This window comes from Triturus cristatus, chromosome 9 (genome assembly GCF_964204655.1).
Source record: "Triturus cristatus chromosome 9, aTriCri1.1, whole genome shotgun sequence".
In the NCBI taxonomy this organism is placed as follows: Eukaryota; Metazoa; Chordata; class Amphibia; order Caudata; family Salamandridae; genus Triturus; species Triturus cristatus.
In genome coordinates this window covers 78,983,436-79,005,333 of record NC_140592.1, presented here as the reverse complement: position 1 = coordinate 79,005,333, position 21,898 = coordinate 78,983,436, and the positions used below count along the sequence as shown (strand labels likewise).

Sequence of the window (21,898 nt, the reverse complement as noted above, 5' to 3'; positions counted from 1 at the left end):
GGGAGTTTTTATTTTTTGAGGGCTTATCCGCTTTAGATATGGAAAATTCCACGATGAAATGGTCGGACCAAATTGTATGAACCGGGGAGCGACATTGTACCTGAGGAAAGTTGGTGAAAACCAGATCAAGAAGGTGACCACCTGTATGGGTGGGCTCATGGTTTTGCAATGTCAGACCGAGGGAGGATAATTCGGAGACCAGGGAGGTCGTTTCAGGGAGTGTGGGATTATCTATATGGACATTAAAATCGCCAAGGAGGAGAAAATCCTCTTTTGCTTTAAAATGTGGGGCCAAGAGTTCCAATAATGCAAGAGAGAAACCTGTAGAGGGCCCTGGAGGACGATAGACTAGGGCTCCTTTCCAGAATCTATTTGTGGCATATTGCATTTTGAAAATTATTATTTCAAAGAGAGGGCTTTGCCTCTGTTCTAGCGTAATGATCTTCAGGTAATCTTTGTGTATAATGGCTAGACCACCACCAATTTTCTCTGGGCGGTCAAAGTGGACGATCTTATAGCCCAGAGGGACCCCCACAGTAATAGCGGGGACTGTATGAGGTTTCAACCAGGTTTCCGTAAGGAAACAAAGATCGGGTTGAGTTGTGTGTATTAGGTCCCATACCTCTAGTTGATGTCTAGGTAGGGAGCGAACATTTAGAAGAAGACACTTTATCTCCTTGGTCCCTTTAGGTGCAGTTTGTTCCCTTATATCTAATATCTCAATGCTGGATTTTGTAGAAGGTGTTTGGTATTTACAGTATATGCATGAGAACGGGCCCTCAGGACATGGACTGGGGTCTCTGGAACAGTCTGTAAGAGGAATTGGTTTAAGGAGTAGCAGGGCTTGCGCCGAATACCTGATATGAGAAGCCCTTGCAGCAGTGATAAGCAAGGGTGAGGAGCCCGTGGTCCCTAGTCCCGTCCTGTCGCGGACGGGCGCAGACGGGCAGGACTCTGGCACGACTCCGGCGCTGGTCCGGCGCGTCCGCAGTACGCGTCCGCTGCGCGTAGTCATGACCGTTCTTTTTAAAGCGCTGCTAGAGCGCGTCACCCGCCTGACCCACACCCAATATGGCCGCCAAAACCGGGAGCCCAGCCCTCGGCGTCGATACTCAGCCGAGGGCGGTCCGGGGGCAGAGGGGGGGGGAAGGAACACAAAGCGCTTAAGAGCGCGAGGAAAGTCTCTAGATCTCTCACGCTTAATGAACAAGCGATCAGAGTCACACGTATTTAAAATGCTAGGGGAGTACTAAAAGCACAAGTGAAGAAGAGAGACCTCCCGGCTTCCGCCTCAGGAGGGGAAAGGTAGCTTCTGTGGTAATCGCTAGAGTAGTTTCACCACTTCCCTTTTAAAGCGCTGCTAGAGCGCGTCACCCGCCTGACCCACACCCAATATGGCCGCCAAAACCGGGAGCCCAGCCCTCGGCGTCGATACTCAGCCGAGGGCGGTCCGGGGGCAGGGGGGGGGGAGGAACACAAAGCGCTTAAGAGCGCGAGGAAAGTCTCTAGATCTCACACGCTTAATGAACAAGCGATCAGAGTCACACGTATTTAAAATGCTAGGAGAGTACTAAAAGCACAAGTGAAGAAGAGAGGCCTCCTGGCTTCCGCCTCAGGAGGGGAAAGGTAGCTTCTGTGGTAATCCTGTAGTTGGGAAGCTGTGTAATATGGCAACAGGCCTGGGAGCTTCAACCCTGATTTCCCCTATGGCAGTTTCAAAATACTCAAATTAACTTTATTCCACTTCCCAGCCCACACCGATGACAACAGCAGTTGATTTAGTATTTAAAAATGATTTTCAGGATAGTAAGTATGGACCACCAAACATACAGTCGGCAAGACAGGAACCCCATTTTGCACACAAAACTCGGCCCATGGCAGACAATGGGAGCCTGTTTCAGAATTCAGTGGCGCGATTCAGCTGCAGTTTATGCACATTAATCATGTCCTGAGCAGCAGCATCGCGCATTCCTACAGTGTTCTGTGTGTAGTGTCTCTGTGGATTCTGAGAGATATAAAAAGCCATAGATCTTAGGAAAGACTCAGCCTGCTGAACATTTTCAACAATTCTTCCACAGCATTGACTAACACTGCTCGATTGGGAGCCATTCCTCCTCAGAAGATGATAGATGAGCTTCTTTCATGTATGATGCAGCACTTTGAAGAGGTGAACTTTCTGTTCTGATCAAGCTGTTGATGTGTCAACGTTGATGCTTTAATGCTGTGTGGAAATCTGGGCGTACGTTCTTCTCAGCTCACCTTTATCTGCCAATAATTCAGCTAAAGTTAGGCAAATATATATTTTTCTTCTGTGATGAGCTAGAGCTATGCATGAAGAAAAGGGGCTGTTGGCAGATCTGATGTAAAGTGGAAGCACTTTAGAGTAAAAGATTTTTTTTCATAACTGTAAACCCTCAGGTCTCCATCTTGAAAAATAAATTATGCATCTTTGTGGCTCACAACTATTCTCGCCCTGCTTGGGTTTGGCGGAACATTATATGTAGGGACCGCATCCCGCACCTCCTTTTCTAAAGGTACGTGTTTCGATGTTGTTAGAACTTAAACAGGTCACTATGCTTTTTTCAGCCCACTTTTTCATACAAGACTGTCGCTCTAATAAATGCACTAGTTCTTGTGAGACCTTGGTGCTAATTCAACGGTCTCTTTGTTTTGTCTGTTGTTGGTAGAGTTGGAATTTGTATGTCTAATGGTGATGATTTATGGAACTGCTGCATTGAACTTGAATTGTATGTTCAGCTTTGCTGCTTCCCTCCTGAAAAGTTTGAATGTCATTGATGGGTGCTTTGCTCATGGAAATAATGTGGGAGATGTCGCTGGGTGAAGCCAAAGATATATTCCTTCTTGGTCTCCATGCTCTTCTTGGAATGTGTACTGGTGTGATGTTACACGTAAGTAGTGTACAGTTCCTTGGAACCTGGATCAGGCCTCTCTAGGTATTTCTTGTGGATCAGGCTTCCTGGCGAGGAGACATACTATTTATAGGTGTCCTGCATGACCGAGGAGAGAGTGAGAAAATCAGCTCAATGTTGATACTCTTATTTATGTTACCATTGCTGTTGGGGGTTTGGTATGGTGAGTCGGGATGGTTGCAAGCCGATTTTTGGTGGATCTCAAATGTCCAAGCAATTAATTAAGATTCTTCTAAATTCTGTATCTCTTTGGTGACATTTGCTGCGCTTTAAAAACACAGGTAAAATGTCAGGCTACGTCTTCTAAGGAATTGCTACTAGTTTTATTTTGCACAAGGATTGGTGTTTACAAACTCCTCTCACTTTACAGTCAGCGAATGAAAAGGAAAGTGAATTATGTGACAGTCTTGCTGTGGCACAGGGACTGTGAAATAAAAGGCTGTAGGATGTCATTTTTTGTAACGCACAACAAAATTTAAATATCTGTAAATGAACTGGACGCATTCATCAGTTAGGAAAGTAAACCTGAATAATATTGTTTTGAACTTCTGAAGTGAGATGGAAACAAAGATTTGAATATGATCGAATCAAATCAAGACTTGGTGATACACAAATGATAATTATTGACTGAAACCCGACTTCACCCACATTATCATTTGTCAGCAAAATAGTTTTAGCACTAAAACTGAATGTTTATGCAAATTTAGTGGCCATTTCAAAGAAAAGTGTGCGGTCTGTAAATGACAGTGCGCTACTACACCATGCTTTAGTTAAATTAAAAAGTCGCCTGCCTCATGTCCATTAAAGCGTGGTGCGCCGCAAAGGTTTATTGTTTTAAAATTGGGCCATGGTTCTAAAAAGTCTAGGAAACTTGTTGGGATTTTGAGCAGAAAACAAAAGCAGGAATTATTTTTTGATAATTGTTGTTTAAGTTATAAAGCTTTCTGTTCACCCCACACATAGGCAAATAGTTGTAGAGGAATAAGAAACATTACGTGGTTTTTTTTTAATGTTTGTTTTTAAGTCAGCAGGTGTGTACTAAAATGCATACCTTTGTCTTAGTCCTTTGTTCTTTATCTTTTTCAGGTGCTACTAAGAGTCATCTTGCAGACTTCAAGAAGCATCGAGCCGCCAGAATCGATCACTCCGTTGTGGAAGTGAATAAATTAATCATCCGGTTAGAAAAGGTAAATGTGTTGCTTTCAGATAAGTGGTTTTTGTAGTTTGGACTATATAGTACAGTTCACGCTTCCTAAACCATTCCTCCTCCTTCGGCCCTTCCCCCCTTTAAGGTATCTGGATGGTGAGAACTGTTCTGTAGGTCTGGTTTTCTCCCACATTTTAATTAATGCGTGCAACAGTGGATTAAAGGTATTCGTTTCTAGGGGAACTTGCTGTAACTGTTGTATTACAGCTCTGTGTGGTCACATCATGCACCCATTGCACTGCCAGTGGTCACTACTTCTGCTTCCGATGGGCCGGTTCACCACCTTTCGTTTCCCTCATCCCCTCTCTGACTACTGCTGCCTAGTTCCTGGCTGCTTTTGTGTCTATTGGGACTTCGCATTTACAGACGCATCCTGTGATGTATTCTCCAATGCAGTATTCGAATCTGTTCTGCAGCCTAGTAACTCAGCAGGCTTAAAATATCTTTTGTGACCGATATATTTACCAAACCTTCCTTGAGCATGGCATAGTCCAGATCGTTAGATTTGTGGAAATGTACTCATTTGTCGCTGTTATGGTACTGACATTTCACAACACTGGCAGGGGCAGTGTGTGGTGTAAGCAGAAGTGGTGCCCTAAGAAATACCTTGAGCCCTGGCGTCTTTATTTCACCAATTAAGCAATGGCTAATTCTACCCTGATTTGTGCCTCCCACCTTTTCAACACTTTCACACTTCAGAGTGCACTGAATAAATGCAACCAACTGACAATCATTCATTCACGTCCTACATTCAATATGACTTCCAATGAAGGAAATAAAACCCAATTCTTTATGTGTATAAGAATGGCCAGCGTTTTCCACAGGGTGATGGCGAAATCTATACCTCGGGTGTGGGTTGGAAGACCTGAGCTAGCGTGAAAGCTGTAATCCATTCATGTAACACACGAGTCTATTCTTACTTGTAATATTGGAGACCAGTATTTGTTCAGAGTTTTGCTTTTGGTTTCCCACAAATCCTCTGCTTTGTTATTGTCACAGTTTAATTCAGTTACTGTTTTCGTTTCCACATCTTGCTGCTTGGTATCTGTGTGTAGTCTCCCCCCCCCAACCTTGTTGCACATTGTTCTTCTCTTTCCAAAACAATTCTATAAAGCAAACGTTCTTCAGGATGTTTACGCTTCTAATACATGTAGAAAACACGTATTTTCAAATAGTTATCTAGTTTAAGAATTACCAAATGTCCTTATGCAGACCATATCGAGTGAAAATGTTTAAAATGCCCCTGCACTTCAAAGGACTACTGCTCTGCATTTACCACTTACACTGCTTGCTGGGGTGTCTCAGATTCAATGCAGGTTTAAAACACTTAGCATCTACCTGTCGAGCCCACCTGCTTCACTGAACACCTTCTATCTAGGCATTTTATGTTTTAATAAATGTATTAATATGAGTCTCTAGGTTTGCACATAATGTGTAACCAGCAGAGTCCGCGCAGAGGACTGGCATGACAGGCAGCCATGCCCATCATTATCCAGCCCTGGCTCAGTGTGCTACCTTGGGCACTTGGTGCTGATCCTCACCACATGCAATCCTTTCTCAACAGCATATGACAGTTATTCTAGAGAAATGTCGCTTGGAATGACGTAAACATGGTTCTGCTTGCCTGCTGCCTAGATCTGAAGAGCATTCCAGGACCATTGCTCCAGGGTAAATAATCCCCAGACCTTCATGATCCTTGAGTATTGTTTGCCTAAAGTAAGCCTCTTTCTGCACAGTTTGAGGTGCACACATGAAGCCCAGTATCAGCCTCGCTGAAAATCCCAATACACGTTTCCCTTGGAACTGGAGCTGGATCGAGGGCTTCTGCAGCCGTCACAGCACAGAAGGACTTTGAGCGCTGCTTCGTATTTTGAGTTTTAATATCATTCCTGCCCCACCCACATTCCAAAATGGACGTTAGCAATGTTGCATTAATATTGGTCTTTTCTGTTGTGTTTTTGTCATTTTAATGAAACCTTGTTTTTGCATTCTCACAGAGACCTGTGTATTATGGTGAATCTTCGAAATTAACACGTTTAGATCCTCCTCTGGTGTCTATGGTTCACCTTCTTGTATGACTGGAAATGCACTGCCACTGGCTTTCAATATGTGTTTTTCGTGTTTCTGTGTGGAGTTTGTATGATTGGTTTATTTTCTGTAGTTTTTATGCATGTACCGAAAGCTGTGTCCCTGGGTGATGCTAGAGAGAGCACTTCCACTGCACAAAAGGCACAACAATTTCCTTTGTTGATAAGTGTTCAGTTGTAATATAATGTCGAAGGCATTTTGTATTTCAGTGATTCTAATGCATTCTGTATGTTCCTCAGCTTTGGTCCAACCAGAGTAGAGCTTCAGTTTATGTAACTTTAATCTAGCTCAGAGTATGGACTCGTATGAATGCTCCATTCCTCTCCTGAATTTCTTCCATTGGCTATTTTTTCTTTTCCCTGTGTTGTGTAGAAGATACCCAAATATTAACAAGTCCACAATAACAGACATATGCTGGCTTCTTATGATGGCAAAGCAACTTTAACTCAATATTGTATATTCTAAGATTGTGATGAGAAGTGTACATATGCAGTTCGTGAGTTTGATGTGTTTCATATCACCATATGTGCATTTGTCCATGAAACCCCAACCCTTAGTAGACTTTCTTGGAAGAATCAGTACTGTTATTCCAAGCTTCGGTTTCATTCCCAGTATGTTTACAAAATAAAAGGTCTCTTTACGGTAATTCTAGGAGCATTCTGGTAATCAAAAACGTATGCCAGATTAAATTCCTTAATAAAATGTGGGTTATGTGTTTTGGGTGATTTGGTAATTGTAAACTCTGGTTGGCTCATATTACGGTCCTCGTGATGCTATTAGGTCCAGTTATTTAGATTAGCTTTTGGTAATAGTAGTAGTTTTCTAGAGTGATTGCATGTTTTCCAGTGTCGGAGAAATGTGGCATCCATAATATGAAAGTATCGGAGCTCCTTACCGGAGCACCAGTTGCTCTACAGACGGACACATTCATTTTAAGGCATGGAGAGATTGAGTGATTTGCCTAGAATCACAGGATGATGAGCCCCAGCTTCGAAGTCCGGTGCTCTAGCCATTACGCCACATCCTCTACCCTGTCTATTGCTTTCTTATTAGCATTCTCCTCCATTTCATCCTGTCTTGCCTTTCCATCTATCTGCCCTTTGATTTTACTGCGCGTGGCTTACTGTCCCATGTGCTGGTTTCATTATCCACTGTGTTTGCATAAGAAAAAGCATTTCTTCTTTAAATAGCACTGGCATCTGCTTAGGCTTTACTGTAGTCACTAAGAAGTAGTGGTTCAGTCCTTTGTTTATGTCTAGCGTTACTGGATGCTCATCTGCTGTTATGCCAGCAGACTTGCCAACCCCACAGGAATCCTGGAAGGTTTGAGGATTGGCGGGTATACAAGCTAGGCTAGATGGCTTTTGTATTTATCTAAGTCACAAAGGGTTGGGTGAGGGGCGACACTAAGGAGTTTCCTGGGCTAGTCTGTGTTTTTACATGTATAGGTCACATCTATTTTGTATTTTATTGGGTCTCGCCTAGACAGCGCATGCACTTGCTTGAAGAGACCTGGTATGATCAGACTGCCCCATGGTTCATCCCCCCCCCCCCCCCTTCCCGAAGGGGTGGGGGCTATGGCTGGACCATGGTGTAGTGACCTGGGTCAGAGGGCACTAGGACTCTGCACTCGAACGTTGGGAGGGACAGGAACCCGACGCCACTTCCGGTCAGGGAACGTGGAGGGCATTCCTGGACAGTGAGGGCACGACAACTGGCCACGAGGAGGTGGGATAAAGAGTCACCACCAGAAGTGTGTTGTGCCCCTCTACGAAGTCGAAACGGAGCCAGGAGCCCACCCTGGTCCACCGACCACCGAGAAACAAACAGTGACGTCGGGAGTTCATCGGGTTAAAGGAAACGAAACCAGGAGCCTACCCTGGTCCGTCGGAAAGAAAACGCGAAATCGGGAGCTCACCCCGATTGAAAGAAAAGCGGAGCCAGGAGCCCACCCTGGTCTGCGTGCCAGCACCTGCAGCGACATCGGGAGCCCACCCCCGCCACATCAAGTGTGGTAAGGTGAGGTGAAGGCAGAAGGCACCCGACCGTGGCGAAAGCTGACCGCCGACAGCCAGGAGAGCCTCGAGCTTCCCGCATTCAGATTTTCAAGCTGAAATCTCGCAAGAGCTCTGCGGCCAGCTTGGAGTCAGTCAGATAGCTAATGAGGCTGAAGAAGACCCAGCGGCCATCTTAGGGTCAGGCCCTACAAAATATAGCAAATCTCGCCTCACTTGAAATCCCGGCGGCCATCTTGGGGTCAGGCAAGAAGGCCAATAAGGAGCCAGATAGAGATAAGCGCCCATTTTGAAGTCAGGCAATACCTAGAAAAGGCCCCAAAAGGTGAGAGAATGGAAATAAAGAAATTACAAGAAGAAATGAAAGAAAAAGGAAATTTAGCACATTATAAAGAAGACGATCTGCACACCAACAAAATGACTGACCACGCAAGAATAGTGCACAGGCAATATTCTGCAGACCACTACCATTCAGCTTATCGGAACCACAGACGGGTATCGGGTGAGAAAGATGGATTCGACAGTTCGAACGATACATGCGCGCCACTGATATCACCGAGGCCAAACACATAGATCTATTTCTGAATTTCGTAGGGGGTGACGTGGAGGACCTGCTAACAACATTTCTCCAAGATCAAACCGCAACATACAAGGGACTGCTAAAGTGCCTCACAGATAAATGTGACCCGCAAAGAAACATAGATTTCGAAAGGTACACGTTTATCACAGCGTGTCAACCAGCAGAGGAATCCCTCAACGACTTCGCAACAAGACTGCGAAAACTGGTCCCATATTGCGAGTTCGAGAAGTTTAACAATGAAGAAGCGATACGACTGTGCATCATTGAAGGCTGTCAGTCTGTGGAGTTCCGCACACAAATTCTGAAATAGCAGACCACGCTAGAAAAAATACTGACCATGGCCCGAGCGGAAGCAAGAGCAACAACACATGCAAAAGAGATGGAACTGGGAAAAGAAAGAAGAGTGGAGCTAGCGAACCGTTTAACTGGAAACAGCAAGCAGAAAGACAGAACACCACCACTGCCAAGAAAGAAGCAAGAAAGAGCGTGCTATCGATGCGGACTCGAGTTTCCACATGTCGGCGCGTGCCCGGCAATAGGCCAGGCATGCAGGAAATGCAACAGAAACAATCATTTAGCAAGCGCATGCATGAATGGACAGTTTAAAAGTGAGCGAGGGTGACCAGCAAGACTACGGATGGTGACGAGCAGTTATGCCCGGCACATCGAAATGGCGAATCGCAGTTCCTCAGCTGAATCAGAAGGGAGCAGCTGCGCCAGAGACGGGGTAACGTCTATAACTGATGTCACATGCTCCAGTGGAAGAACGAATGCCAGAACACATTCATCTCGTGAAGAAACATCAGATCAAGAAAACAGCAACAGTGGACATTGAAGTAGGAAGACACAGTACACCTTTCGTGCTAGACTGTGGGGCCACATGCAACATCATGTGCATGTCAGAGTATGAGAAGATGAAAGTGAAGCCGCCACTATCACCATCCACTGTTGATGTATACACCTGGGTCTGGAAGAAATCAGTAGTAAATATGGGGACGTTTACAGACACATTAACTTACAAAGAGAGGTCAAGCAAAGAGGAAATACATGGAATACAGGGAGACATTCCAGCACCATGTCTGCTAAGCAACGTCACAGCGCAGGTGATGGGTCTCCTCGCAATGACATACAACATGTCAGAGAGACGGAACATCTTGCGAGAACATCCGGCCATACTACAAGGCCTAGGCCAGCATCACCGACGAGTGCCCATACACCTGCAACCTCAGGTAGAAGAGGAAATAAAAAGCCTGCTGGCCCAGGACATCATTGAGCCAGCAGACGGGCCGATCCCCTGGGTGTCTCCAATAGTAGCGGTACTGAAAAAGAACACCTCAAAGATTCACATATGTGTTGACATGAGGGTACCAGATACGGCAATTGAGAGGGAAAGACACCCTGTACCACACCTCAATAACATGATCAGCTGTCTTACGGCGCATGCCGATTCTCGAAGCTGGACCTGTGCAAAGGATACCATCAACTGGAGCTCGACCAACAATCACGGTACATCACCACTTTCTCCACGCACATGGTCCTGTTTCGCTACAAACGACTGAGCTTTGGCATATCATCAGCCGCTGAGATATTTCAGGAGACCATAAGGCAGGTAATAAGGCTGGTAAAAAACAGTTTGAACTACAGTGACGACATCCTGGTGTTTGGTCGTTCAGATGAAGAACATGACAAGGCCTTGCGTGAGGTCTGCCTGCAGCTGGAACAAGCAGGACTGACGCTAAATGAAGAAAATTGCGAACTGGGGAGAAATGAACTGGTATTTTTCTGGCACATCTTCTCAAAGAAAGGAATGAGGCCGGACCCCAGCAAGGTGGAGACATTAGAAAAAGCAAGTCCTCCAACAGACGTCGCAGAAATGAGGACATTTCTTGGTCTTGCCAGCTACTGTGCTCGCTACATAAAGGACTTCGCCACATTGAGCACACCGCTTCGGGACCTAACAAAGCTGGGTCAGTCATTTATGTGGACACAGGAATGCGGTCGGGCATTTGAAGCCATCAGACATGCTTTGATGGCAGTAGATCATCTTGCTTACTTCGATCCATCGCTATTCACTGAGCTAACTGTGGACGCCAGCCCGGTAGGATTAGGAGCAATCCTAGCACAACACATGCCGGGTAGGGATTCGCCCAGAAAAATTGTCGCATATGCCAGCAAAAGTTTGTCTGACATCGAAAGGGCATACACCCAGCCTGAAAAGGAAAGCCTAGCAGTGGTATGGGCGTGTGAACGCTACCACATGTTCATCCACGGGAAATCATTCACCATCTTAACTGACCATCAGGCTCTAGTGACAATATATGGCAATCCCAACGCAAAGATACCGCCTCGCATTGAGCGATGGGGTATAAGGCTGATGGACTACGATTTCAAAACTGTGCACAAGCTGGGAAACAAACAAAAACCCGGCGGACTACATGTCACGGCACGCCTTAGCACTGGCACCAGAAAACGCAACAATGACAGAGGAATACCTCAGTTTTGTGCTAGGACAGAACACGCCGGTACCAATAACACTAGCAGAGCAAGAGACAGTGAGGGATGCCACAATGCAAGCAGTCAAACTGATGACAAGACAGCAAAGATGGGAGACACATCAACAACAACAGCACCATGGGTGAAGGACTTAAAAAGATACATGAAGAACTATCAGAAACCGAAAACTGAATAATGATGCGAGGAACAAGGATAGTAATGCCAAATGCACTACGTCGACAGACTGTAAACTTAGCACATGAATCCCACAGAGGCATGGTCGCAACAAAAAAGATGCTACGGGAGAAAGTATGGTTCTCTGGCCTAGATAGAATGGTGGAGAACACCATCCTAAATTGTCACATTTGCCAAATAGCAGGACGCCCAGCAAAGCCTGAACAGTTACAAATGTCGGAGCTTCCAGGGGCAGTATGGACAACGTTGGCAGCAGATTTCTATGGGCCCTTGGACACGGGCAACTACATACTGGTGTTTATTGATGAATACTCCAGATTTCCAATAGTGCGACACCTCTCATCAACTTCAGCAACTGCGACGCTGCCAATACTTGATGACATATTTGCAGCCTGGGGTTCACCACAGACCTTAAAGACAGACAACGGTCCTCCGTTCTCAGGGGAGGAGTTTCGCAAGTTCATGAACTACCTAGGCATTCATCACCGGAACATAACGCCTCTGTGGCCACAAGCGAATGGCATGGTGGAGAGGTTCATGGGGAACATAAAGAAGGCAGTCCAAAGAGCAAAGCTAGCACAGATTTTTATAGGACAAGCACCATGTCAGATACTAAGAGATTATCGAAACACTCCCCACAGCTCCACAGGACGATGTCCAGCCGAATTAAGGCTTGGAAGGACGAGCAGGACGAGGTTACCACAACTTGAAGCAAAAGCGCCACTAGAGCACAATAGCATTGCTGTCCGAAACCAGGAGGTGAAAGAGAAGATGAAAGCATACGTAGACGCCAAGAGACACGCCACAACGTCGCACCTCAAGCAAGGAGACTCAGTGGTGATACGGCAACTGAGAAAATCAGACAGTCCGTTCTCGAAAGAACCACTAACAGTAACAAATGTCAAGTGGCCAATGATAATGGCTGCGTCGGGCCCCTACCGGATAACAAGGAACAGTTCTCACTTCAAGGGACTGAAGACCATGGATGAAGACGGAGAGTACACTGCAGCAGCGAGCAGTGACCGAAATGAAACGACGTTGTGGACAACAAAGGAAGGACAGACAACGGTGAGAGGCAAGAAGAGGGATCACAGAAAGGAACCTGTCCAAGAAATTAAATGATTAAATGATGGGGATAAGGAAATGTCTCTCCATCTCTGTTTCTCTCTCTTTTCTTCTTCTATATATATATATATATATATATATATATATATATATATATATATATATATATATATATATACATCTCTCTCTCTCTCTCTCCCTCTCTCCCTCTCCCCCTTCCACCTCTCTCTCTCCCTCTCTCTCCCCCTCTCTCCCCCTCTTTCTCTAGTTGTCATTTTCGTTAGACAAGGGGGGAGATGTAGTGACCTTGGTCAGAGGGCACTAGGACCCTGCACTCGAACGTTGAAAGGGGATAGGAACCGGACACCACTTCCGGTCAGGGTGTGGGGAGGGCATTCCTGGACAGTGAGGGCACGTGCATGTGGGCAGCAGCGAGAACAAGGAGAATAAAGTAACAAGTGCAACTGACCTGTCTCTGCGTGGCTTTGTAGGCGAACAACACCACACATGGGCCTTAGTGGAGGCCACCCCCAGGGAGCGGACCCAGACTGGGCAGGGAGAGAGGTAAGGCAGGGAAGTTACTTGGCAGTGGAGGGGACACTAGGCTGGTTCGGCCCAATTTCAAATTTACTGATGTGAATATGGCCTTGGGGTGGAAGGTATTTAACTGCAGGAGCCTGGCAAGGGGCCCTCTTTCTTCTGGGGATTCTGCGAGGTACAAGTTGCATCTTTTTTAAATTTTATTGGGTCTCGGTGAGACAGCACATTTGCTAGCTGGAAGAGACCTAGTGTGATCAGTCTGTGGTGGGCCTCAGCGCTTGGGCTTTAGAGCATGTGCGCCCGTGTATTACTTACTTCCGGGAAAAACCTTAAATGCCCGCCATATGCTTAGCATTTTTACATGACTTTCAGCCATAATGAACAGCAGCCGTGCTGCTGTTCAGCATGCCTAAAATACATTGACATTGACAACGCCAATAGCTCTCGGATTGCCAAGACCTATAGGTTTTGCCAGTGCTCATTTCTGTTGTCCTTGCATATTATCGACCCTTCTGTCTTTTCTTTTGCTTGCCACCCCGTTGCCATTGTCTTCCTGTGAAAGTGTTTGATCTGTAATTACGATCTGCAGTTTTACAGTGCTTTGTAGTAAGAATTTAAACAGTCACAAACTTTTGTGTTTATCGTTCATTACACAACTCCTTTTCTTTGTTGCTTCCTCTCTACCTTGGCCTCTTCTGTTTTTTATCGCTTCCATAATGATTACTGAACACTTGTCGGCTCGTCGGTTTCTTCCCCGCGCTCACTTCCACCCACAGCCTGGGAGTTACCACCCACCTCCTCTCCCTGATCCTCTGGTGCTTTTCTACAAGTTTGCGTACCTTTCCAGCACTTCGGGGGTAGTTTTCTGTAAATGTGTGTGTGCTTTGGTGGCTCCATTTCATTCAAACGGTGTTTGAGGCTGCATGCAAGCGTTTTTGCCTCTAGGGCACTTCCAAATGTATTTGCACACACTCTGAGATTCCTTTCTAGGTTTGGTGTTAGCCAAGACCTTTGATGAGCGGTAGCATTCTGGCGGCTTCACCCATTGGCTCTCTTCACTTTGAGTGACTGCACAAAGCTTGTGCACATTGTTCACATCCACTTAAAAATAGTTCCTTTCTCTTTAGTGGCAAAGCTCAAAATGTGCTCTTTCATTTTATTTTCGAATACTTCTGTTTCAAAAGCAGCGTTTGTTTTGCCCGCAGGTCTGGTGCTCAGTTAGATGGTGGCTGCTGTTATAAATGGTTTAAGTGACATTGTCGATGCCTGTAATTTGAGTCTTTGGCCGAATGATGATTTCTTCTTGTCTCCTTCGTAACAAATAATAGTAAAGTGCTTGGCACTACAAAAGGCTTTTTTTTTTACTAGTAAAACAGGCACCCCTTTTTTTAAATTTAACATTTTTGTGGCAAGCCTGTGGTAAACACATCACACATGTCTGCAGTAAAAAGTAAAAAAAAAATTACACAAGCATGCCAAAATCGGACCTGTTTGCTTTGGCAATCCTTATTAATTACAGTTATGAAGTATTTGAGACATTGTAGCTGCCTGTTTAGATGTTTTGCTTACATTGTGATTTATTCTTGCAAAAGAGGTTTATTATTTAAAAACACCACTAATAAAATAGCCACATACTCATTGAAAGTATTTATTGGTCATGTTAAGATGGCAGTATTTTTTCATTTTATTTTTATGGCACCTATTTGAATGTGAACAGACTGATGGTACTTGTAATCATCTAGGCTTTTGTTGTGCTTTTTAGGTCTCGGCTGGACAGCGCTTGCGCTGCCTCGAAGTCGCATTGTTTACAATCTGTGGGCTTCAGCCCAGCCATATGCGTACCATTTGCTCGCTTCATCGTCCCTCTCATATCCTTTATCCCTGTTTATCCATAGCATGCATGCATCATGCCTCTTCTTGTGTTTCGCCCTCCCCTGAGCATGGAGCAAGTTCATGTGTCCAGCCACTGCTCCCGTTTTAGGAGCTACTTTTTTCTTTGTTACTATTTACATGAGCAGAGGTTAGGCTAAGGGGGTTACGGGACCCGGACTGGACCCGTATTCTGTGAGAAGTAGGACTGCCTGTCAGGTGGCAACATCCCTAAGTCCACCAGGTAATTGGAAAAGTTGTTTAGGAAAGACAGGCTGTGCCTTAGAAGCTTATTATTTTTTCAGGAATAAATGTCCCAAAAATTCTTTATATCCTGGATTGGATTTTATTGGGAACATTAGGGTTAGTGCCTGATTTGACGAGAAACAGCTAACACGTGTTTCGCCCCTAGTGGCTGGCACCCCTAGGGCTTTCTCAAGGCACAATATAAAAAAGGAACAGTGTTCCAGCCTTAGTAGTGGCATTCATTTCAAAGGAAATCCAAACGAAAGTCGTCCACAGAGACTTGTGTCTTTACAGCTGCCGTAACACACTGTACAAAACAGAAAATAAACACAACTAAACTAAAAGACATTAACAAAGCCAGTAGCTCTTGCATCACAGAAACCTATTTATTGGCTTTGCCAAGGCTTTTAATTTTAGCGTAATCTCTCTCTGAGGCCGTTTCTTTCTGCCCCTCCGTTTTCCAGTCCTCCTTTACTTTAGTCATTCCCTCACACCCATGTAGTCTGTGTCTGGGTTGCCCTTCTCCCCACCCTGAGCCTTGATTGCTTTTTTTGCTCCTCTGTTATTCCCTCACACCCACACAGCGTCCGCATTACTCGCTCTCCCCTCCCCAATCATAGTTGGCTTTTCTGCTTCTGTGATTTTGATGTGAATTCCTGTGTGCTTTAATAGCACACTTTAGTTATGATACGAAGATTCTCCAAGGCTGCTTTTAAGTCCCTGTGGTTTTACGAAGAGTTCAAATTTGTTTGTAAATACACCAAGGTTGCTTCTACAAATGCTATTTATGCTTCTTTAAAGTTACATCAAAAGAGCTTTTTACTTACCTTTCTACACATTACTGGCCTCCCTGACTCCATTTTAGTGACCAACTTTCATGTTTCTTTGAAACCGTTCTCCTCTGTTTTCCTGATCACCCTCTTTGTTTTAACCTCTACAGCTTGTATTATTGTCACTCCCACCCCCCTCCCCCACCCCTTCGGTTCCCCGCTCCTCTGTCCCTTCCCTCAGTCGCTCACATCCAAACACCATGCGGTGCTTTAAAGGCTGTCTACTTTTTAGGTCTCGCGAGCCAAAGGCTCGAAAGAGACATTTTATAACTGGGCTTTTCAAAGTGCTGCCGTGGCCTAAAGCTACAGTGCACGTGAACGTGCACGCGCGCAGCCGCCAATCACTGCTGCGCGCGCACCACTCGCGTGCTTGCCACACAGCGCTCCCGTCCAAGCGATCGCGATCACTTTCGCTTTGATCGCGATCGCTATTACTTTCGTTTTCGGCCGCGCGGCCGAATGCTTGTTTTTTCTGTCATACTGCGTTATCTTTTTTCCAATTACGATCACCTTGATTTCTCACACACATAATGAGTGCGGGGTTTCCGATGGGAAACCTGCGCCTCTTTTGGTGTGTTAACGACAGGTTATGTGGGCGGTACGTGCCAGTCAAAGCTGGAAGTATGGGACCATCCCTTACCAGTATACCCTTCACCGCTAACGTTTGATTTCAGACAGTTAGTGGGTGTGCAGGAACCCTCATACTACAACCACCGCGAGGAGAAAATGAATGCACGCGAGAAGCAATGATGATACCGAAAAGATGGATGAAAACGTGAAACACGTCATACGCATGTACCACTCTGAGGCTGAACCGGTAACCCAGGGTTGACCCATAAACCAAGAGATTTGTGGCACGCATACTCACTCACTGACTCAATCTTCTTCACAGACTCATTCATTTACTTGGCTAGGTAGTCCAGGCACTCTCTTACCCACTCACCTCAAATACATACTCAAGTCACGAACCTTCACCGAACTCGCTCACTCACATTTCTGTAGAACAGGAAACCACAAAATGGTGTTCCCGAGCACCATAGGAAAGTATGAAAGCAAAGACCTTGACTACCCTATTGTGGTTTGGTGCTGGCAGCACGTGGGTCGTCCGTTACAGCCCATGCACGTAACGAGCATGTCACACATGTAGGGACATTTTTCTGGCTGAGACGTCACCCCCTGCATCTAGAACGCACAGTGGACTGCCCCGATACAATACTGCACAAACATGTTCTGAGCACGTCACACGTGTAGGGGCGACCTTTCTAGCTGAGATGCTCTCGTACAGTTCACACCGATAACTACAACAGATACGCAGAAATGTAGCTCTCATTTTAAAATATTTAACATGATAGTGATTAACTACCCCACACCACCAAATTACTGGGGTGCTGTCAAGAGAACAAACTATTCACATTGTTGATTCCTCACGAAGAACATTCTTACTTATGATCTGCCTTTACATTTTCACTCACCCTTCTAATCATCTATACAAAGGGGCTTACACCAATACAATAGACTTTCCTTTACACCGTTTCCCACCTCGTTTTAACTCAATGGCTCATGTGTTACTTGCATGCCAGACCTCTGCTTGCCCTCATCAGGCTAAGAATTCAAGTGATGCAAATGAGGATTTTAGGCAGTATATTCCTTTCCCATCCCATTAGTAAACCATGAAAAGGCATACATAGTCAAGAAGTCACAGAAAAACACGAGGATAAATCAAGCTAGTGGAATTCTACAGTCGCTTAGTTTATTTGACATGTTTCAGCTGAGAAATTCTGTACCGAGGAAGAAAGTAGCCATATTTCTCCTCAAGCATGTGGTCGCCCACAATACGAATTAAACCCAAACAAAATACCGCTGTGTAAAAACGGCATAGAACAGTACCACCACGAGAGTAAAACGTACCTTTATTTTAGAAAAAAAGGGCTCAATTCCGTTTTGTAAGCACAGCCGTTTTCATTCCGTGCTCTCCACAGCGGCGTCCTGTTTGCTCGTGTGCGTGCGGTGCAAGAAACAACTGCAGGAAGTTGTAATTGTAATCAAGCAACCCAGACTGCCAGGGGCGTAGCTATTAATAGTGTAGTAGGTGCAGTTGTACCGGGAGCTAGATCTGTGAGGGGTCCTCCGTACCCCCAAATAAGGCTTATTTCGTACCTGCCAACTCACACGGTGCCACCGTGTGACACATGATATAGGCTCCCAGCACACGTTTAGAGTGAGGAGCTGATATCACAGGGTGGCAGGGGAAACGATCCGAAAACCACTGTAATTACTAGTTGTTTTCCATCTCCTTTTCCGAGGAATTGACCTGCCGAATTCCATTAAGGGGCGTGAAAACGCCCCAGGACATAGCAGAAGTCTCAGCAAGCTTTTTTTGTTTGTTTGTTTTTTGGGAGGAGGGGGCTTGGGGGCGGATGGGGTTCAAAAGTGCCTTCTTGGTGCTTCTCGGAACGAACTCCCCCTCCCCCCCCCCCCCCACCTGCCTGGCCACATCAAGGACCCTCCCCCTCCTCACACGGTGGGATTATACTTCAAATTGGCAGGTATGCATACCTTACTACAAAACTCTTGACTTTGCAGCCTACTTCACACTTGCATTAAAGCCAGAGAAGCGCTTGCTAAACCTCTGCACCCTAATGCAAATTTAGAGCGTCAAATCCTTTGAGGAACAACCAGCGATTAACATGAAACTATTTTGTTTCACCCGCTATTTTAGGTCAGAGAGATGACTGGAAAATCTATGCCCTGTGAATGGATGAATTTCTTTCCAGTGCATATTTATTGGCATCCATATATTTGTCTGTTCTATTTTTTTATGGGTGTTACATTTGAGGAGGAGGAACATTAGCACTGCTATTTCGCAAAATGCAAACTCTAGTGTGCCTGTGAAAATACATTTCTCCTAGTTATCTGTGAAGGAGGGTCCTGATTTTATTAAAGACACCAGGGGTGAATATTATACAATCTCTTTCCTGCTTTGGCTGCGGCGTTCTGGATGATCTATAGTCATCGGGGGATGTGAGCTGCGATCCCTGCGTAGAGAGCGTTGCCATTGTCCAGTTGGCTGGAGATGAGGGCCTGGGTGATGGTACATCTTGAACTCTTCAGTTTCTTTTTTACTTCCCCCATAAGGCTCCTCCACTGTTAGCACATTGTGTAAGTCTGGTCCTAGCAAAGTGTGCAGGAACCCCACCCTCCTCCTTTCTTACATTGAAAAATAGGGTTTGCCGGAATCTGCTAACTAGGTGTGAAAGGGTGTCCTCATACACACTGGTGGCCTTCTGTACTCGAACCTGCTCATTTATGCACATCACTGTCGCATCTCCATCTTTTCTACATACAAGTGTGGTAATTACCTAGCAAAGTGCACTTGACCTGTAAGACCCTTGGGGATAAGAACGACCGTCACTAGTGCATACATAATGCCTCCTACTTTCTACATGTATTTAATACCACAGATATATACACACATATTTATTACTATGGTCATATTTGTGTGTGTGGGACCACTATTTGTACCTAATCATGGATAAGCAAACTTGGAAATTAGCTACAGTGACATTAAGTACCTTCATTCAGATATACCTAGAAGCCTTTATGAAGGAAGTTAAAAATCGCTGTACTCTACTTTCAGAATAAGACAAAATAATTTTGAAAACTTCTTACTTTGATAATCCTTTGCTCTTTGTTCATAAAATATACCAAATTGATCTTTTTCATGTGAAAAGGTGAAGATTGTCATGTGTCTTTTGTGTCAGAATTGTAATGTTTGTGCGTGTACACTTCTAATGTGCTTTATTTCGAAACGTTGCATGTTCTTTCATCATTTTGTTCCTTTTCAGCTTTATTTCCAAACTAAGAATGCTTCATTTTAAAATCACTCTTGTTTTTCAAGCATATTACTTACAGCCAAGTTATATAATCTAAACATGTGTATAAAATAATACGCATTTCTGGTCTTTAACTTTTAGAATTACCAAAAACGGATAAAATATTCCTTATGCTCTATTACAAGTACACCTCTATACGTAGAAATCAAATACAAAATGGTTTCTCTGGTATCGCCGATCTTTACAGCACACATCCAGTTCAAACGTACATTCACTTTAATAAACATGGTAAAACAATCTAGCCACAGCTATTTACAGAATCATACCACTCTTTAACATTTTAACAGATTTACATAATTGTCCATTAATACAATAAAATACCTAACCCATTGCCCCTAAGAGACTTTTATCCATATAATGCTTTAAAGGAAACCTACAGTCCAAAAACATAGATCCAGACACACGCATTCAAACTAGATGTGGCAATGCTGGCTTTAATCTTTAGGGCTAGTAAAAAAAAATGCTAGTTACTTAGGGACTAGTCTTTTTGGCTGTTGCAGATAAGTGGCTTTAGCTTTCTGTTATTAACAAACCCAGTCTAAAGCGTGTGGCACATGTATGGTGTTTGCTTGTCCCTTTCATGGAGTATTGTTTTCCTCTTTCCTCTTACCAGCTAGCGTCCTTTGATCGAGCAAACACAGATTCTGCCAAAATAAGAGGTTGGTGCAATCTTTCTCTTCTTCCTTACATTGACACAGTATGATAGAAGTCGGAGGCAATGACTGGCACTTTTTGTATTGTGTTTCCTTTTTCCTTCCAGCCATTGAGAAGTCTGTTGTGCCCTGGGTCAGTGACCATGACGTGCCCTTCTGTCCGGACTGTGGGAATAAGTTCAGCATTCGCAATCGGCGGCACCATTGCCGGTTATGTGGGTCTATTATGTGTAAAAAGTGCATGGAGGTGGTCAGCCTTCCCTTGGCAAGTAAGTATGGAGAGGGGGTGGGGTGTATGTTTGTGTGTCCTTTTCTCTTATGGACTGGACTCTTGTGCTGTACATAGTGCACTGTTCTGGAAAAATGTGCCCGGCATAGACGAACATGTTTGTTTCACTTAATGAGCTCCAACTGCAAGATACCGCACAATCGCCAGACCAAAGAAATGGCCAACACAATGGGTGACCAGAGACAAAGTGTTTTATACATGATGTGACTTAAAATAGGAAGAGGTGTTATGTTGGGCATGTCACCTCCTGATGGCTCATGCGTGTGCGTAGGCTCCCTTGATGTATTCACTAGTTTGAATGTTGATATGGGAAAACATATACCAGGCCCAGTTTTGTTTTCTTTTTACATCTGGCATTAGCCTAAACCTTTTGATTTTACTAACATTATATGTATGATATACTGATTTACAGGGGCTGTCTGTCACGCCTCTTCATCCATTACTCTGTTATAGTGGCAGTCACATTTCTCTTCCACCTACGAAGGCATACAGCATGGACCAGAAGATCAGCTAACTTCACTGTTGGCATTCTTCCCTTACACAAGCAGCACATTCTCACGCAAAGTAGCTCACTCCAGTAACAAAGGACTATTGCGGCAGTGTGTGCTTTTTGAGACCGAAAACTATTTTCAACCAATACTTTTTATATGCAGCTCCAGCTCCCTCCCCCAGCTTCCCCAACAATAACATTTTGCAAAAACCATAAGCCAAAACAAGCATTAACAGAAACAAAAGCCTGACAGCCAACATCAGATCTTTTGGCTTCGCCAATGCTTGTTTAGTTGTGACATTGTGTCACTTTAACCAGTGGTACCTGTTGAACTAATATTACAGCAGGACTGGGGCTTCACATAGCCTCACCCTAAAGGCACCTGTCCTGTTTTAGGGACACTGTTGCTTAACAAACAAAATAAAATCTTAACCGACTGTCTTGTAGCATAAATAGCCTTTTATTAAAAGGGTCTAAAGCAAATGCCAAACATTCTCAGCAAATATACAAGGCTG

At 44.7% G+C, this 21,898-nt stretch overlaps 1 protein-coding gene across 2 annotated transcripts in view; it reads left to right on the top strand.

Annotated features, from left to right (window-relative positions):
* Window positions 1-21,898, top strand: part of RBSN (rabenosyn, RAB effector) — a 189,437-nt gene that overhangs the window by 83,568 nt on the left and 83,971 nt on the right. The window contains exons 6-8 of one of the 2 annotated variants that reach the window (XM_085624454.1): window positions 4,017-4,117; window positions 20,565-20,610; window positions 20,712-20,873. In XM_085624454.1, coding sequence (XP_085480580.1) covers window positions 4,017-4,117; window positions 20,565-20,610; window positions 20,712-20,873 — 309 coding nt within the window. Of the gene's footprint in view, window positions 1-4,016; window positions 4,118-12,989; window positions 13,138-20,564; window positions 20,611-20,711; window positions 20,874-21,898 lie in introns of those variants that run through there. The other variant, XM_085624455.1, reaches the window with a different exon arrangement.